This window comes from Epinephelus moara, chromosome 15 (assembly GCF_006386435.1).
Source record: "Epinephelus moara isolate mb chromosome 15, YSFRI_EMoa_1.0, whole genome shotgun sequence".
NCBI classification, from domain to species: Eukaryota; Metazoa; Chordata; class Actinopteri; order Perciformes; family Serranidae; genus Epinephelus; species Epinephelus moara.
In genome coordinates this window covers 6,812,431-6,827,742 of record NC_065520.1, presented here as the reverse complement: position 1 = coordinate 6,827,742, position 15,312 = coordinate 6,812,431, and the positions used below count along the sequence as shown (strand labels likewise).

Below are 15,312 nucleotides of genomic sequence, written 5' to 3'. Positions count from 1 at the left end.
CAGTGCTTGACTATAAGGTTCATATTTCGCAGTTTTATCGCCGTCCACTTTTGTAATATGTCAGAGCAAGTTGGGATGAAGTCGGACACAAAACTAACCGGCATGCATTGTGCGCCCATTGCCGGTGATTGAATCTGCGCAGGCCTGGCTCATCTCGAATGAACCTATTGCTCCAAGGGTCAGTGCAGCCAGTGTTCAGGGTCCCAAAACAAAGAAAGAAATAACATAAAGTTAATTACAATTACATGCTGTTATGTTTATTTATTTTTCATACTGTATACAGATAGCCTACACATAAATATAGTGTATGATACACTAACCCTGGATTTGTGAAACATTGTACATTGATTTGTGAGACACCTTCCGACCACGAGCCGATCTAACAGTAATTTCTTATGTTTCTTATGCATTTCTCTTCTTTTTTGCCATTTTATTATTAGCTGCTAGCCGTTAGCTTAATGCTAACTTAAAAGAAGGCTAATCCGAACCGAGCTGATCTCGTAAGAAGTGCTAACTTAAAAGAAGGCTAATCCGAACCGAGCTGATCTCGTAAGAAGGCTAATCCGAACCGAGCCGATCTCGTTAATGTTTGCCGCTTGTCAGGTTAATGTTTTAATACTTCATTCAGCATACAGCTGAAGAGAAAACTTTAGATTTATTATTTTTAATTCTCTCCTCAAACTCTCTAACGTTAGCTACAACCATTTCCTCAAACTTCCAGCCACAACCATGGCTACAACCAATCAGGATTTGTGACTGCCATAAAGCGAATCATAATGCGTGATGTCATCAGTTAGCGGGGGACCCCGGACAAATCTGGCAGCCCGGACACATTTGGTACTTACACCTGTCTTAACATGGGAAAAAATAATTGATATTTTCTATCAGTATGATGTGTTTGTTCAAAAATAGACTTCACGTCACCTTTACACACAACGTTGTAAACAATCTCCTTTTGCCATGCACACTAAACTGCCTCTTTGCACCATGCCTGTTGTAAATTACTTGTGCCTGTATTCTCACACAGAAATAAAGGAAATATAAACATACCCTTAGCATAGTCCACTACTATACATTATTCAAAATATACAGAAACTGACGTGCAAACCTAAATACTATCAGAACGTATATGATATGTCATATCAACACAGACATTTTTACCTAATATGAATATGTGCTTAAATGGCTCTTACACTCAGTATATTGCAAAATCACTGCCTTGCTCTGAAACGATTTCTTCACTGGAGGTCCCTCCAAAAATCTCTCCTCTGATTCAGTCTGAAATGCTCACTAATCTCTTAAAATTACAAAAATCCCCTATCCCTAATACAGGTCTCCAATCTTATTCAAATTCCTTCACCAGCAAGGATCTCACAAACAAGTTTTTAGCCCTATTCAAATAGATAGATTATAACAGATAAATGAGATATGAAACCATCTCATGTTACTTCGCCCACACTGTGTTGCAAGACTGGATTCCTCTCCTCACTACTTAGACTACCCACAGCATTCTGTGACAAGGCCTCAGTTGGTTTGAATGGGGCTGTGATTTCCTTTTCTTTTTTGTGTCCATCCAAGCTTTTGCATGCTGATTGTAGGTTTCTTTCCATTACATAAATAGTCCTTCATTATCTGATCATACTGCTTGAAAATTCCTGTAGAAATCGTCACTGGTCTCATCAATGATTTGTCGTTAAACTTAGGAGCAATTACCATTTTGGGTAAGATTGATTGATTTCCATTTATCTAGGTTATTACACGTCCCACTGCTGGAGGGATTGCACACCTCATCTAGCCTGGGAACACCTTGGGGTCCCCCAGGAGGAGCTGGAAAGTGTTGCTGGGGAGAGGGACATCTGGGGGCTTTGCTTGGCCTGCTACCCCTGCAACCTGGCCCCACATAAGTGGATGAAAATGGATGGATGGATGGGTCAGGGGCGTAGCCATCATTTCAGAAGTGAGGGGGACAAATTGTTCAGAGGTCTATTGAGTGATATATCATCCTCTCACATTCAATTGCACCTCTCCTTAGTGGCTAAAGAACCACATAACCACAAACAGCCACAGTACAGCACCAGGGGACTGACTTTAGTTCTTTAAAATTATATACTATCAAAATCTAAAGTTTTAGCTGCCACACTGGTTGAGTTGACACAGAATGACCCTCGAGCATCTATAGGGTGAGTAGCCACATAATTAAGTGCCAAATACCTGCCTGGTTTCTCCCTGTCCCTCTTCTATCTATTGCAATAATATAGCCTCTTCTATCTATTGCAATAATATAGATAATAAATGTGCAAAGCAAAATTTAGAAATAGAATTAACAATAGTAGTGGTGACATAGCTGTGGAAATTAATTGCAAAGTCACTTTTATGCTATAGATATTTTTTCTCAGCCAGTTATATTCTCTCCTCACCTGTGAAGACCCTGCATGATCATCCTTGCTGGCCTCTGGTCCACTGTCTCATCCCAGACCCTGCTCTGTATATTGTAGCAATAAAGATTTAAAAAATATGTGCAAAGCAATAGTGAGCACAGGTTCTTATTAAGGAGGAGTGGGTTTATTCCTAGCATGAAACTAGCTAGCAAGTCACTGATTCTTGAGAATTTGGATAAAACATGTCCCACTAAGAAAATTGCTAATTCTGTTAAAAATAAATAACATTTTCATGAATAAAATAATCCGAGTTGATCATCTGAGGGTCTTTTACACAAATATAAACTTATTTCATGAGTTAGATTTTAATTTAATGAATTATATGATTATATGTCACCTCATTACCCTCAAAATCAGTTGTCCTCAGACAAGAGATTGTCAGTTCAATTTAATAAAAAAATATGAAAAAATCTTTTAAAATGGTATTGTAAAGTCTAGTAAATTGGAGGATAGTCTTGAACTTGTGTGTTGTTCTCAGACAAGCGAGGCATGTCTTCTGCGCTCCTGCACCTGGTGTCTCCACAAGCAAACATGTCCCACACCACAGCAGGAGTGCATAGATGTTGAATGGCAGCAGTGGGAATGAGTTCAGGACCACACAGCAGATGGACTTTACTACAATACAAGACTTGTGACACACAATGGCACGCTGGCAGAGCTCATCAAACTGAATGAAGACAAACTAAAGAGTGAAACTACACCACACGTGTGCTTGGTTCAGAACCAGTCCAGGGAATACAGGCGCATGATACAGAGCTGTAATGAAAGCACAGTGATTGTGCATGTGGACTTTTCTGAGGCATGGAAATGCAAATATAGTTCTGAGATACAGTCATGTCATTTTGGTCAGAACCTCCTACAGCTCAATCTGCACACTGGCATGTACTACACAAAAGAAGTGAAAACAGGGTTTTGTACAGTATCAGAATTCAAGCGACAGGATGCGTCTACCATTTGGACACACATGGAACCAGTCCTCAGAGATATTCGTTTAAAGTTTCCAAATGTTGATACCATTCACTTTTGGTCAGATGGCCCCAGCAAGCAATACAAAAACAAGAAAAACTTCTTTCTCCTGTGCAGTGTCCCTCCAACACTGGGTTTTCAGAGAACAACCTGGAACTTCTTCGCCACCCAACATGGGAAGGGAGCTCCAGATGGCATTGGGGGAACTGTGAAAAGGACTGCAGACCACCTTCTACTACAGGGGAATGACATTGTGGATGGCAAGATCTTTCATGAGCTGGCTGGGAAAAGCCTGCGCAGTACTTATCTCTATCATATTACTGAAGCTTACATGCAGACATATGATGCACTCCTTTCTCAACCACTAAAAGTTGTACCAGCAACGAGGAAAATCTATCAGATCACAGCTTACGGAAACGGCATCCACTGCAGATCATTGTCATGTTTCTACAGTGAGCCACAGACGTGCCAGTGTTTCAGCCCAACAATATTTCAGTTGACTGAAAACACACATGCCAGGGTCCAGGCTGAGGAACATGATGGTTCTATTGCAGTGAGGAAGAAGAGGTGGCCTTTGGTAATGCTGATGGAGGAAATGGAGCAAGAACCCAAGAGTGGTCCTGACGGGACTATGACAGATATACCTGCTGGGGGGATTAATTGTGGTGATTGGTTTGCAGTCATATATGACCAACATTGGTGGTTAGCAAAGACTGTCACTGTGGATGCTCAACATCAAGATGTTCAAGTGGGGTTATTTTTTTACCCCCATGGACCCAACACGCAATTCCATCCAAAACCAAAAAAGGATATGTGCTTCATATGAGTTGAACATAATCTTTTCTATTCTATTCAAACTGATGGAGCCTTCATCACCGGGTCGTGCAAGCAGGACGAGGGAGCTCTACCACCTGTCTGCTGAAGTCATGAACTTCATAGAGGAAAAACATATTCAGCATATGCTTCCCAATAAAGCTGACTGAAGTGGAGGAGTGAACAAGAAGAATTAGGGAATACTCAAAGAAGTGGAGAGAGAAAATGTATATAGTGAGGCAGAGTTAAAAGAGGAATGCCTGAGAAAGAAAAGCGAAGATGGAATAACAGTAGAGAAGCAGAAGCTAAAAAGTATCTGTGATTTGAAGAAAAGGGGAAAGAGGACAGCCTAGAGTCAAGAGAAAGGGACTGGGTCAAGATGTTGATTTTGTGAAGATTTTCACATCCAGAAATATTTTGATTTAGTTCCTGATTTGTTTTCTATTTTTTTGTTTTGTTTTGTTTGTTTTTGTTTGTCTTGTTCTATAATCATATAACTTAATATTTCTCAATATTTAAAATATTTTCTTTTCAAAATTAAAACCTGTTTTATCCAAATTCTCAAGAATTGTGATTTAACATAGGTAACAATAACATTAGTATTCTTGTTAACTAGCTTAACTTGATATATTGGCATCTATTAATTAGTCATCATTTAGCTAACATTATCTACATGCAAAAGCATTACTCAACTTACACGGTTTGTTTGGAAGAAACTGTGCAAGGTTTTTTGCTTCTTGCTGGCTGGTTTGCTGAACATAGTTAATACACAGTTCAATGGTGTTCATTAAGACGACTCGGAAAAACACGTTACTACATGTTAAAAAGGGTTAAACGACTGTAAAAAGTGCAGGGGACAGAGGGCACATTTATGGGAAGTGCGGGGGACATGTCCCACGCGTACCCTGTGTCCGCTATGCCCATGGGATGGGTTATTCTTTATTTTCTGACACAGTGGAGACATTAAGTTGCATCATACTGTTCAAATCGATTCTTTCTCTTCCTTTAAGAAAAACATACCCATTCACCTTTATCTAGCAGTTAAACAGCATCTAATTCCTTGGAAAGCAAAACTCATTTGTATGTGACCAAACCAATGCCGGTTTACAGACGCTTTGTCCACCCTCAGGATGAATGCAGGTTCCTCTTTAATAGTTATTTCAAGACAGCCACAAAGTGACTTGCTCTCAACATTTTTCTTTTGCAGCTGAGTCTCAATGCAGCATTGTGTAAATAACAAACAGAAAGAAAGAATGAAAGAATGAAAAAGATATCCTCTTAAAGTGGTTTGTGAAACAAAACACCACTGATGGTTAAGTCATGCCATTTAAATGTGAGCCAAACTTACTAAAATGAAAGCCACCTACTTGAGAGGCTTTTAGGTATTTCTCACATACAGAAACACACCTCGGAGTGGGGGGATTGTCTTATTTGCACCACCCCTGAGGTGTGTCTCTGACCTTTAAAAGGCTGCTCTTCAGGTTCAGGCAGTCAGCAGCTGCCTCTCCACTGTCAGCACATCAGTAAACATCCGTCAGGATCTACTAGCCAGGTGAGAATTTTCCAATATTTTCAAACCACAGACATTTAAAAGTGTGTATTAGCACGAGTAAAGCCCTGCAATGGTTACTTTTAAAAGACAATTCTTAGAAACAACAATAATCCCCTGATATGTCATCTGCAAGCAAGAGTATTGTAATGTATTGTATTTTGTCCTTAGTGTAGATGTATTTTAACATTTAAAAAGCCTCCTGTGGACAGATTTTTCAAAGTAGCATTTTGCACTAAACACAGTGCATGTGATTCTTGTGGATAAATGCACAATTCTAATGCTATTATAATATCCATATCAAATAAGATTAACTATAACAATATTTCAAATATTTAATCGCAACTTTCTGAAGTGTTTAGAACTACTTTAAATGGTTTGCATGTAATCTTTTGAACAATGCTCTTCTCTGCCCTGCCACACCTAATGGTATGTTGCTCATATTACACCAGCTGCTCATGATTACAGCAATTATTGTTCAACCTTTTTATTGTGTCCCTGGACACATCATCATTGGAGACATGTATAGCTGTAGGCACATTCCATTTGTAGCGTACAAGACACACCCCTGCAAACTGTGCCAACTGCTATTTGAACCACACTACAACATGACGCTGTAGTGAACAGTTATGAGGCCAAATAAAGCAATAATCCACTTTTTAATTCATTATATGTGAAGACGTATGAGATGCAACCTTTTACCATTAACTTTAACAGCCTCTCTTTTAAGCTAATCCTACGTAGCTAGCCAAACACTAACTTAGCATTTTCTTCAGAGCTTCTGCTTTCAGGCTAAGAGGCGAAAGGGGCTGATCGTGGACTGACATGTATAGTGTCATGTAGAGAGAGTATGTAACTCCTCTAGACTTTCTAAATGTTACTGGACCGTATAAATCAATTTCTGATACTAAAACGGGTCATTCTGCGGGGCTTTGAGGCAAAAAAAAAATGAATCCACTGACTAACGGACCTCTCTTTTGCCATATAAGTTTACTGGAAAAAGTCTGTTTGGACCCACTGACATCACATGACAGGCTCGGAAGTTGTAATTTCACTGTTCGTCCACTGTGAAAATTGGCTTCAAAGCCCAGCACACTTCCTGGGGGCCTGGTTTTCAAGTTATAGTTTGCCCCAGGAATGAGTTAGCATTTTAGCACTCCTGGTTCCCTCGTTTTGAAGTCAGTGAGTTTTTTGTTAGATGCCTGAAATAAGATCTATGGTTAACTGAGGGGTCAGAAGCAAGGTTTTCACAAGTGGCCGTGGAAAAATGCATGTTAAAAAATGAACGTCAATTTGTCTTTTCATGCCTAAAGAGGAATAAAAACACATAGGGAACAAATCTTGACTGAAAAAGTCAGAATTCAAGCATGAACGGGCTCAATCTGTCTATTTCAGACTGTGTTTTCCTGAACAGCAGCGCCTTGAGTCCTCTATTTTAAGACTTAAACCTTTCGTAAAGTATGTGTAATTACATACTCTTTAGGTGTTAACCTTTTCTTGCTGTTAAACATAGGATGAAGAAGTTAATCCTCGATGTGGACACAGGTGTGGATGATGCCCAGGCCATCATGTTGGCCCTGGCGGCCCCCGATGTGGAGATTTTGGGAATCACCTGCTGCCATGGCAACACACCCCTGGAGAATGTCCTCAAGAACACACTGCGTGTCCTGAAAGTCTGCAACAGGCTGGATGTAAGTTTGTTGCGGACTGTAACTTCAGTCATTGGTGTGTCAACAGAAATTGGTAGTTTGGGATATTGAAGGGGTTAATGTGCAGCTAGAACTGAAGATATGACCCACACATGATGCTGCATAAAGCACAACATATCATACTCCACAGATCCCAGTGTATAAAGGCTGCTCAAAGCCCCTGCTGGCCCGTAAACAACATGCTGGAGATTACCACGGGAAGGACGGGCTGGGTGACGTCCCAGATCCAGATGCTCCAGGTCTGGAGCTGCTGCAGAAGAGAAACGCTGTGAAGGCCCTGATCAAGATGGTGAAAGCGAACCCTGGAGAGGTGAGACCTCACTCCATCCAACATCTTGTTAACATGATGAAATTTGAGGGTAACACCCTACAACCATATCACTGCGCAGAAGGAAGTGTGTATCTACTCATGGACAAGAGGCTCGTGCTTGTGACAGCGTGACATGTAATGGCGTCCTCCTTGGCTGGGCTTTAACAATGGCTAGCTTAGTGGTGCTAGTTAAACTGCATGCTTCCGTCTGCGCAGTGATGCAGTTGGTAGGTGTAGTTTGGTAGAAAGAAAATAGTTCCTACAGGAAGTTCTTCATAAGACTAATTCTGTGTTTCTTTGCTGTTGCTGTCTACAGGTGACTCTAGTGGCTACAGCGCCCCTCACTAACCTGGCTGTCGCAGTGCAACTGGAGCCTTCCCTCCCTGAGAAACTGAAGGCGCTCTACATCATGGGTGGAAACATGGAATGTATGTTATCTGTTGTTAACTCTGAAATATATTCAATCTGTTTCTTATTCACTAACAGTGTATGAGTACAGAGAATGATGTGTATGTGTGTGTGCAGCCAGGGGTAACACCACAGCGTGTGGAGAGTTTAACTTTGTAGCTGACTCTGAGGCTGCCTACATTGTGCTGGACCGCTACACCTGCCCCACCTACATCGCCACATGGGAGTTCACCTGCAGGAACAGCCTGCCGTGGGTGAGTTTGAGCTAACTAAGAGGGTAAAGACTTCCCTTCTTAGGTTTAACACAACAGAATTTAAGTTTAAAGTCATGTGAAAAGAGACGTAATAATGCTGAACACTGTCTGTTTACCTCCCTCAGTCTTTCTGTGGCCCTTGGCTGGACATGAAAACCGAAAAAGCTGCATTCATGAAAAAGATTACACACCTTTCAATGACGGTAAGAGTGTGCATTGTGGTGGCATTCCCTCTAAATATCAAAAAAGCCATTCATGACCTGGAGGTACAGTAACTTCAGTCTGACATGAATTAAAACGTTTACTGAAAAAGTTGAAATCACACTGGGTCACACCATAGAAACCGATGTGCTCCCATGCCTAATGCAGAAATAAATTAAAAGTTAAAGGGAGCATCATTATCAAAATTCAACATACATGCATTTTGTTTTTTTTTTACATATGTTTATACAATGTCTGGGAATTCATTTTGCATGATATTTAAATTAACCTTTATAATATTCACACTCTTACATGCATATTGTGTTAATACGAGGAAAACTGTCATATTTTGTGGAAGCTGACAGTAAGCCTCAGAAAACTGTGCTTATAGTACAGCATGCACCACAGAGCATGTTGAGACAAGTATGCAATGTTTTCAGACGGGTGATTATGCCATATAACCTACGGGTACTATTTAATTTCTTTTTACTTATAATTATACAACATTTCAAAAAGGCTTGCCAGGGCTTGCTAAAGCTTTTTGGGCTGTGTGCAGAATATCCTCTCCAAACCTAACCCCAAAATGTGCTAGCAAAAGCTAAATCATCCATAAATCACAAGTGAAAATATAAAGGTACATCCACAGTACAGGCCCCTTTAATCCCAAGAGTTTGCACCCACAAACCTTCTTCTTCTTTTTTTTTTAATATCTAGATATGATTGACACAATTGTGTGGAAGCCCGTGATGAAAAAAAGATCCAGTAAGTCAATATAACACAAACTTTCTTGAAATAATGAAAAACTTTCACAAAATAATAAGAATTTTTCTTGAAATATGAGTTAGTATCTCAAAATAATGACAAATTATCTCAAAGTAATGACTTTGTATCTCAAACAAGAATTTAGTATCTCAAAAATAGTGAGTTACAATCAAAAACTTTCTCAAAGTCATAACTTAGTACCGTTTCTCATTATTTTCAGATTCTAAGATTCTAAGTTTCTCATTATTGTGACTTACAGGGTATTTTTTTCATCACATTGGTGGAAATGGGTTTCCCATTGAGTGTTATGTATCAAGTGTATCTTTAAAAGATTTATAACAATAAATAAGGGGGGAAAAAACAGTGTCGGGTCACAACATGTCTAGTCTCCCTCACCGCTGGGCCCACTCTCACTTTGAGATTGGAGGAAAAAAACGCCCCCGCTGCTTGTATTTCTTTCAACCAATCACAATCGTTCTGGGCAGTGCGCTTGCAAAAATATTTGGGGGGAAACAGGTTTTGGTGTAACACGGCCACAAAAAATATCTGCTACAGGACGCAATCCATGGCAGAAAAATGGCTACATCCCCGCAAGATCAAACACCGCAAAAGTTAGTAAAGGACGTGTTGAAAACGGTTGAAAACTGCTACACAACCAGAGGTAGTAGGGCGGGACTTCAGCGGGTGGCTCGTTCCGCCCAATGAGAGGCTGATCTATGCAGCAAACTTCCGCCCACTCAGACTACAACATGTCTAACATGAATTCATCATGTATTGTCTCTGCAGAAAGCGAGGTCAGCAGAATATCAGAAGGAGATTACAGCAGGCAAAGGGTTTAATTCCTGTGACACCTATGCTTTGGCTGCCGCCATCGATGACACACTCATAACTGAGAGTGAAAAGGTGAGTATCTGCTGCTTTTATATCTTAAAAACATCATGTCAGCTCAAGTCATTGCCCAACAACGTCTCATGATCCTCCTCCAGGTCGCAGTTACAGTGGAGCTGGAGGGGACCTACACCCAAGGCATGATGGTGCTTGACTACATGGAGCAGCTCAAGAAGAAACACAAGGCTGTCATCATGAAGAAAGTCGACCTGGAGAAATTTAAAAAAATGCTCATGAATTCACTGAAGTAGAAATTTACTGTAACAAGCTGAAAGCATAAATTTGGTTCAACAAAGTAAATAAAGCAAATCTGAACAAGCCTGTGGATATTCTCATTCATCTAGGTCATAGTTATCTCAAGGCAATTGAATCGAACGCAACTGGACTTGGTTTTGTCTTAGAAGACGTTTCACCTCTTATCCAAGAGGCTTCATCAGAAGCCTCTTGGATAAGAGTTGCGTTCGATTCAATTGCCTTGAGACAAATCTGAACAAAGCAATAATTTGTGCGCACATGGGTGTGGCATAACAAAAATCAGACTATCAGTAAAGTCATCCCTGGTGTAAAATGTATGTGGTATGCTAATTTGTCCTGTAGGGGCCACTGTTCTATCATGAGTATCTGTCAACATAGGCAGGAGCCATTTATTCAGGGACAGGTGTTGCTATGTAACCGGTGGACTCTAGTGATGTCTCCGTTGTGTAGATATAAAGAGGGAGATATATCTTCGGAGGCGATCTCTGTTTATTGGCAAAGTGGCAAACGTGGCAAAAGTTTAGGGCGTGACATAATGAGGAAGTAGTATGTCCCAATTGTGTGCATATTGCATGCAACACTATATACTTTTTAAGGGCAGCTGCAGTACCTTCGAAAAGTAAAGAGAAACAGTATTTTGAACAGTTTTTGACCACAAAGCCAGGCCATGTTAAGTCAGGTGTAGGCTGCTGAATGTAATGGTGAAATGTTGTTTTTATGAATGGTTGAATGGTTGAATTATGCATCAAAGAAGAAGAAGTTGTGGGACTTTTTGTTTTCACCTGATCAACAGTAATCAGTCATGTCAGGCAAGCGTGTCAATTAGTAAATAGCTCAGTTTTTTTAATGCATTTAGTTTATGAACATTTATGAACACTAACCTAAAGTAAGGTTTCATATATGGTACATACAATTATCATGTGACATCTGTCTCATTGGCTAAATAAATATGTTCTACAATATGTCATCTGTTCCAAAAGGTGTGAGTGATTAACAGTATTAATAAAGAGGCGAGCAGTGGGACAGTTTTTCTGGAGCCAGTATTTTAGTAATGGCCTTTTTACTTGCTGTCAGCATGATCTTGAGTAGATAGATATAATCTTTACTGAGTCCATCAGGGATGTGTCAAAGACAAAGGGATGTGAATGTTGTACTGATACTAAAAGCCAAAGCTTTTGAAATGATTGTTGCGACTTCCTTCCAGAAAGTCTGAATAAAAGGACAAGACCAGAAAATATGGGCATGTGCAACCATGATTTCTCCACATTGCCTCCAGCAGCACAGCTGGGTGCCAGTTTGTTTCCACTTCTGTGTGGGTTTGATGAAAAAGCTCTCCAGGTCCAGGAGTTAGTGTCACGAGTCAGTTCAGAGGAGGACCCAAATGCAGACTAACAGACAGTTTGAGTTTTTAACAAAAAGCGAGCTTTAATGTCGCTGATTGAAAACATCCAATACAGGCAGGCAACTCAAAGTCTGAATGAAAGCAGAACAAAAACTAAACTGAAAACCAATCGTGAAAAACACGACTAACAGGGATGAATGCAGGATGAACAAAAGAACGCACCCAGGAGGAACACAGACAAACTGACAAAGAACAAAGAGAAACACACAGGTATATATACACAGGAAACTAATCACAAGAACGAGACACAGCTGGAGTAGGAAGACATGGGCAAAAGGAGGGAGACTGGCTAACAACAAGGGTGGAGCAAACAAGACTAATACAGAACAGGTGTGAAGGGAAGACTCTGGGAACATGGAGGGACTAACGAGACAAGTGTGACAGAAAACAGGCGGGAAAACACACAAAGACAGGAAGTAAAACCAGACATGACACATGAGGAGAGAATCTACAAAATAAAACAGGAATCAGATTAAACATGAATGAATAACATGAAACAAGGAACACAAACAGAAAACTCCAAAACAAAATCCACAGGAAAACAGAATATAAACAAACCTAGGATGACGACAGTAGACAGTTAGCTTAGCTTAGCATAAAGACTGGATGCAGGGGGAAACAGCTTTCCTGGCTCTGTCCAAAGTGAACATACAAAACTGCAGTGTGAAAACAGTTTGTTTTACAGGGGGGTTATGTGCCAGATTATTTCCTGTCTTTCGATTTAATACAGATTGAAGACACAAGATATAAATCTGGCAGAGCTGGAAGCTGAGCTGCTTTACCTAAAGAAGAGCTGAAATACAGAGCAAGAAAAGCTTCACGTTGCCCAAAGTCTGAATATATCAGACAGCAAAAGCACAAACACTCAAGCTGTGGTGAGGTGAGCTGACGCTGACACACCAGCTAGACGAATGGCAGTTTAGAGGCAAAACATCAAAACATTTAATGTATAAAAGTAATGCACATCAAGAATTATAATGAAGTGCTGATCACTGGTAATAGACTTGATTGTAGTAAACAAGTGTCACACACTCTGGCTCCATATGCAGATCTTTTATTTTGATGACGATCCAGCCTTTGGGCCTTCTTCAAGATTAACAAACATACTGAGACACGGGCACACTGATCTGTTATATGGACCACACCTTTGTCACACAGCTGATGATGATTAGGTGATTAGGTCATTAGGTTGAGCAAATCACAGTCACACAGCTGATAGTGGTTAGATCATCATGCCTCAGCATTAGGTTGAGCAAAAGGATCTACAGCCAATCACGTCATCAAAACAAATGACAACAGCCACTACATATTCTACCACATTTGAGTATAATATACATTTTCATCCATCCATTTTCATCCGCTTATCTGGGACCGGGTTGCGGGGGCAGCAGGCCAAGCTTCCCAGCAACACTCTCCAGCTCCTCCTGGGGGACCCCAAGGTGTTCGCAGGCCAGATGAGATATTTAATCCCTCCAATGTGTTCTGGGTCTGCCCCGGGACCTCCTACCAGTGGGACGTAACCAAAACATGCCCAGCGGGAGGCGCTCAGGAGGCATCCTGATCAGATGCCTGTACTCCCTCAACTGACCCCTTTCGATGCGAAAGAGCAGTGGCTCTACTTCGAGCTCCCTCTGGATGTCCGAGCTCCTTACCATGTCTCTAACACCACGTTTACACATAGCCGGGTATTTAGAGAAACGAATATTTCCCCCCCTCTGTTTTCAATAATAACATCATGCACACAACATCGTGTTCAAAAATGTTGTCATTTACATGAACCCGGATAAATACGCCGTCGAGCGCCGTCATAACTATGCCAAACCTATGGGCGGCAGTGTAGGGAGAAGGATGAAGCCATGCAAGCCAATCGGAATCCTCAGAATCGACAACAACAACAACAACAACAACAACAACAACAACAACAACGAATAAGACGCGCGACTTCCTGTTCCTTTCAAAACAGTAAACATGGCGAGAGGTTCGTTTGTGTGGACTGACAGTGAAGTGGAGCTACTCCTAAATGTCGCTTTAAACGCCGGATTTCCACTGGATGCGTGTCCGTTGCGGAACGGCAGCGCTGGTTATCCGCTGCGTGCTCCGCCGTCCGTCAATACCCACCGGCTGCGTTTGCTGTGCGGAGCGGTGTAGCTCCCCCGGGTAGACATCTCGGTGCACTGCCATGATTAATATCTCCTCGTCCATGGTGTCAACGGGGTGAAATGACGTCTGAAAACCTCTGACCTGTTGACTTCAGGCCTGCCTCTGCCCATTATGTAGTTTTCAAGGTGTAGTGCAGGGAAATATGATCCGCCGTGAACACTGTGTATTTTATTTTGAAAATTAACCGGATGTTTTATTTTGTTTGTGTGCGTTTTTCCTACGTGTAAACGGGGTATAAGGCTGAGACCAGCCACCCCACGGAGGAAACTCCTTTTGGTTGCTCGAATCTGTGACCTCAGTCTTTCAGTCACGACACAGAGCTCATGACCATCGGTGAGGTTTGGGACGTAGATGGACCAGTAAATCGAAAGCTTCACCTTCCGGCTCAACTCCCTTTTCACTGAGATTTGGAGGTCCTGACACTCGGCTTCAGTGCATGCTGGAGGTCACGGTGTGATGAAGCAACAGAACCACATCATCTGCAAAAAGCAGAGATGCAATTCTGAGGTCCCCAATCCAGACCCCTTCCTCCCCATTTTGGGGCTACAGCTCAAATAAATGGATGTTTTCATGTCAGTGACACTGTGTCCATGTATTCTGTATTCTGTGCCTTGAGTCAATAACCAATCAGATGTCCATGTATTCTGTATTCTGTGCCTTGAGTCAATAACCAATCAGACGTCTTGATGAGGTAATGGTGTTATGTATGTGAGGTAAATGGACATGAAATAAAGCAGCAGAATCCTGCACATTGTTGTTGTTGAAGACTTTATGTATTAGACACTGAAAATGACAGCTCAATAAGCAGTACAACAATAAGTCAACACTGTGTTACACTTTTATGAATGAAGCCACACCCACTCTTGGTGCACCATGATTATTTCCTGCAGGAAATGTGAAAACAGTTCAGATCAAGAGCTGTCTCTGTAGCTTGCACACTGCAACTCACTCATCCTGTACTGACCGCTACTTCTGCTCTGCTGCCGTCAGCTACTGATGTATCTTATACTGCTATCCTATACTCTATTACACCTTTAACAAATACCAATAACCATAATACATCTTATCGTACACATAACAACTCATATACACTAAGAATAGGCATATTACTCCTGGTACCATACTCAGTCCTCTTGTCACAGGGTACCTTGTCCAAATACGCATGTGAAATACTCAAAAACAGTATGCTACAACATC

General features: G+C 41.2%; 1 protein-coding gene across 1 annotated transcript; it reads left to right on the top strand.

Annotated features, from left to right (window-relative positions):
• The first annotated feature begins 5,670 nt into the window (after nucleotides 1-5,670).
• Nucleotides 5,671-10,616, top strand: LOC126402029 (inosine-uridine preferring nucleoside hydrolase-like). Its single transcript, XM_050063673.1, has 8 exons — nucleotides 5,671-5,769; nucleotides 7,280-7,457; nucleotides 7,606-7,785; nucleotides 8,102-8,213; nucleotides 8,311-8,447; nucleotides 8,573-8,650; nucleotides 10,197-10,313; nucleotides 10,397-10,616. The coding sequence occupies exons 2-8, from the start codon at nucleotides 7,281-7,283 to the stop codon at nucleotides 10,547-10,549; spliced, it is 954 nt and encodes a 317-aa protein (XP_049919630.1). The 5' UTR covers nucleotides 5,671-5,769; nucleotide 7,280; the 3' UTR covers nucleotides 10,550-10,616.
• The last annotated feature ends 4,696 nt before the right edge of the window (nucleotides 10,617-15,312 follow it).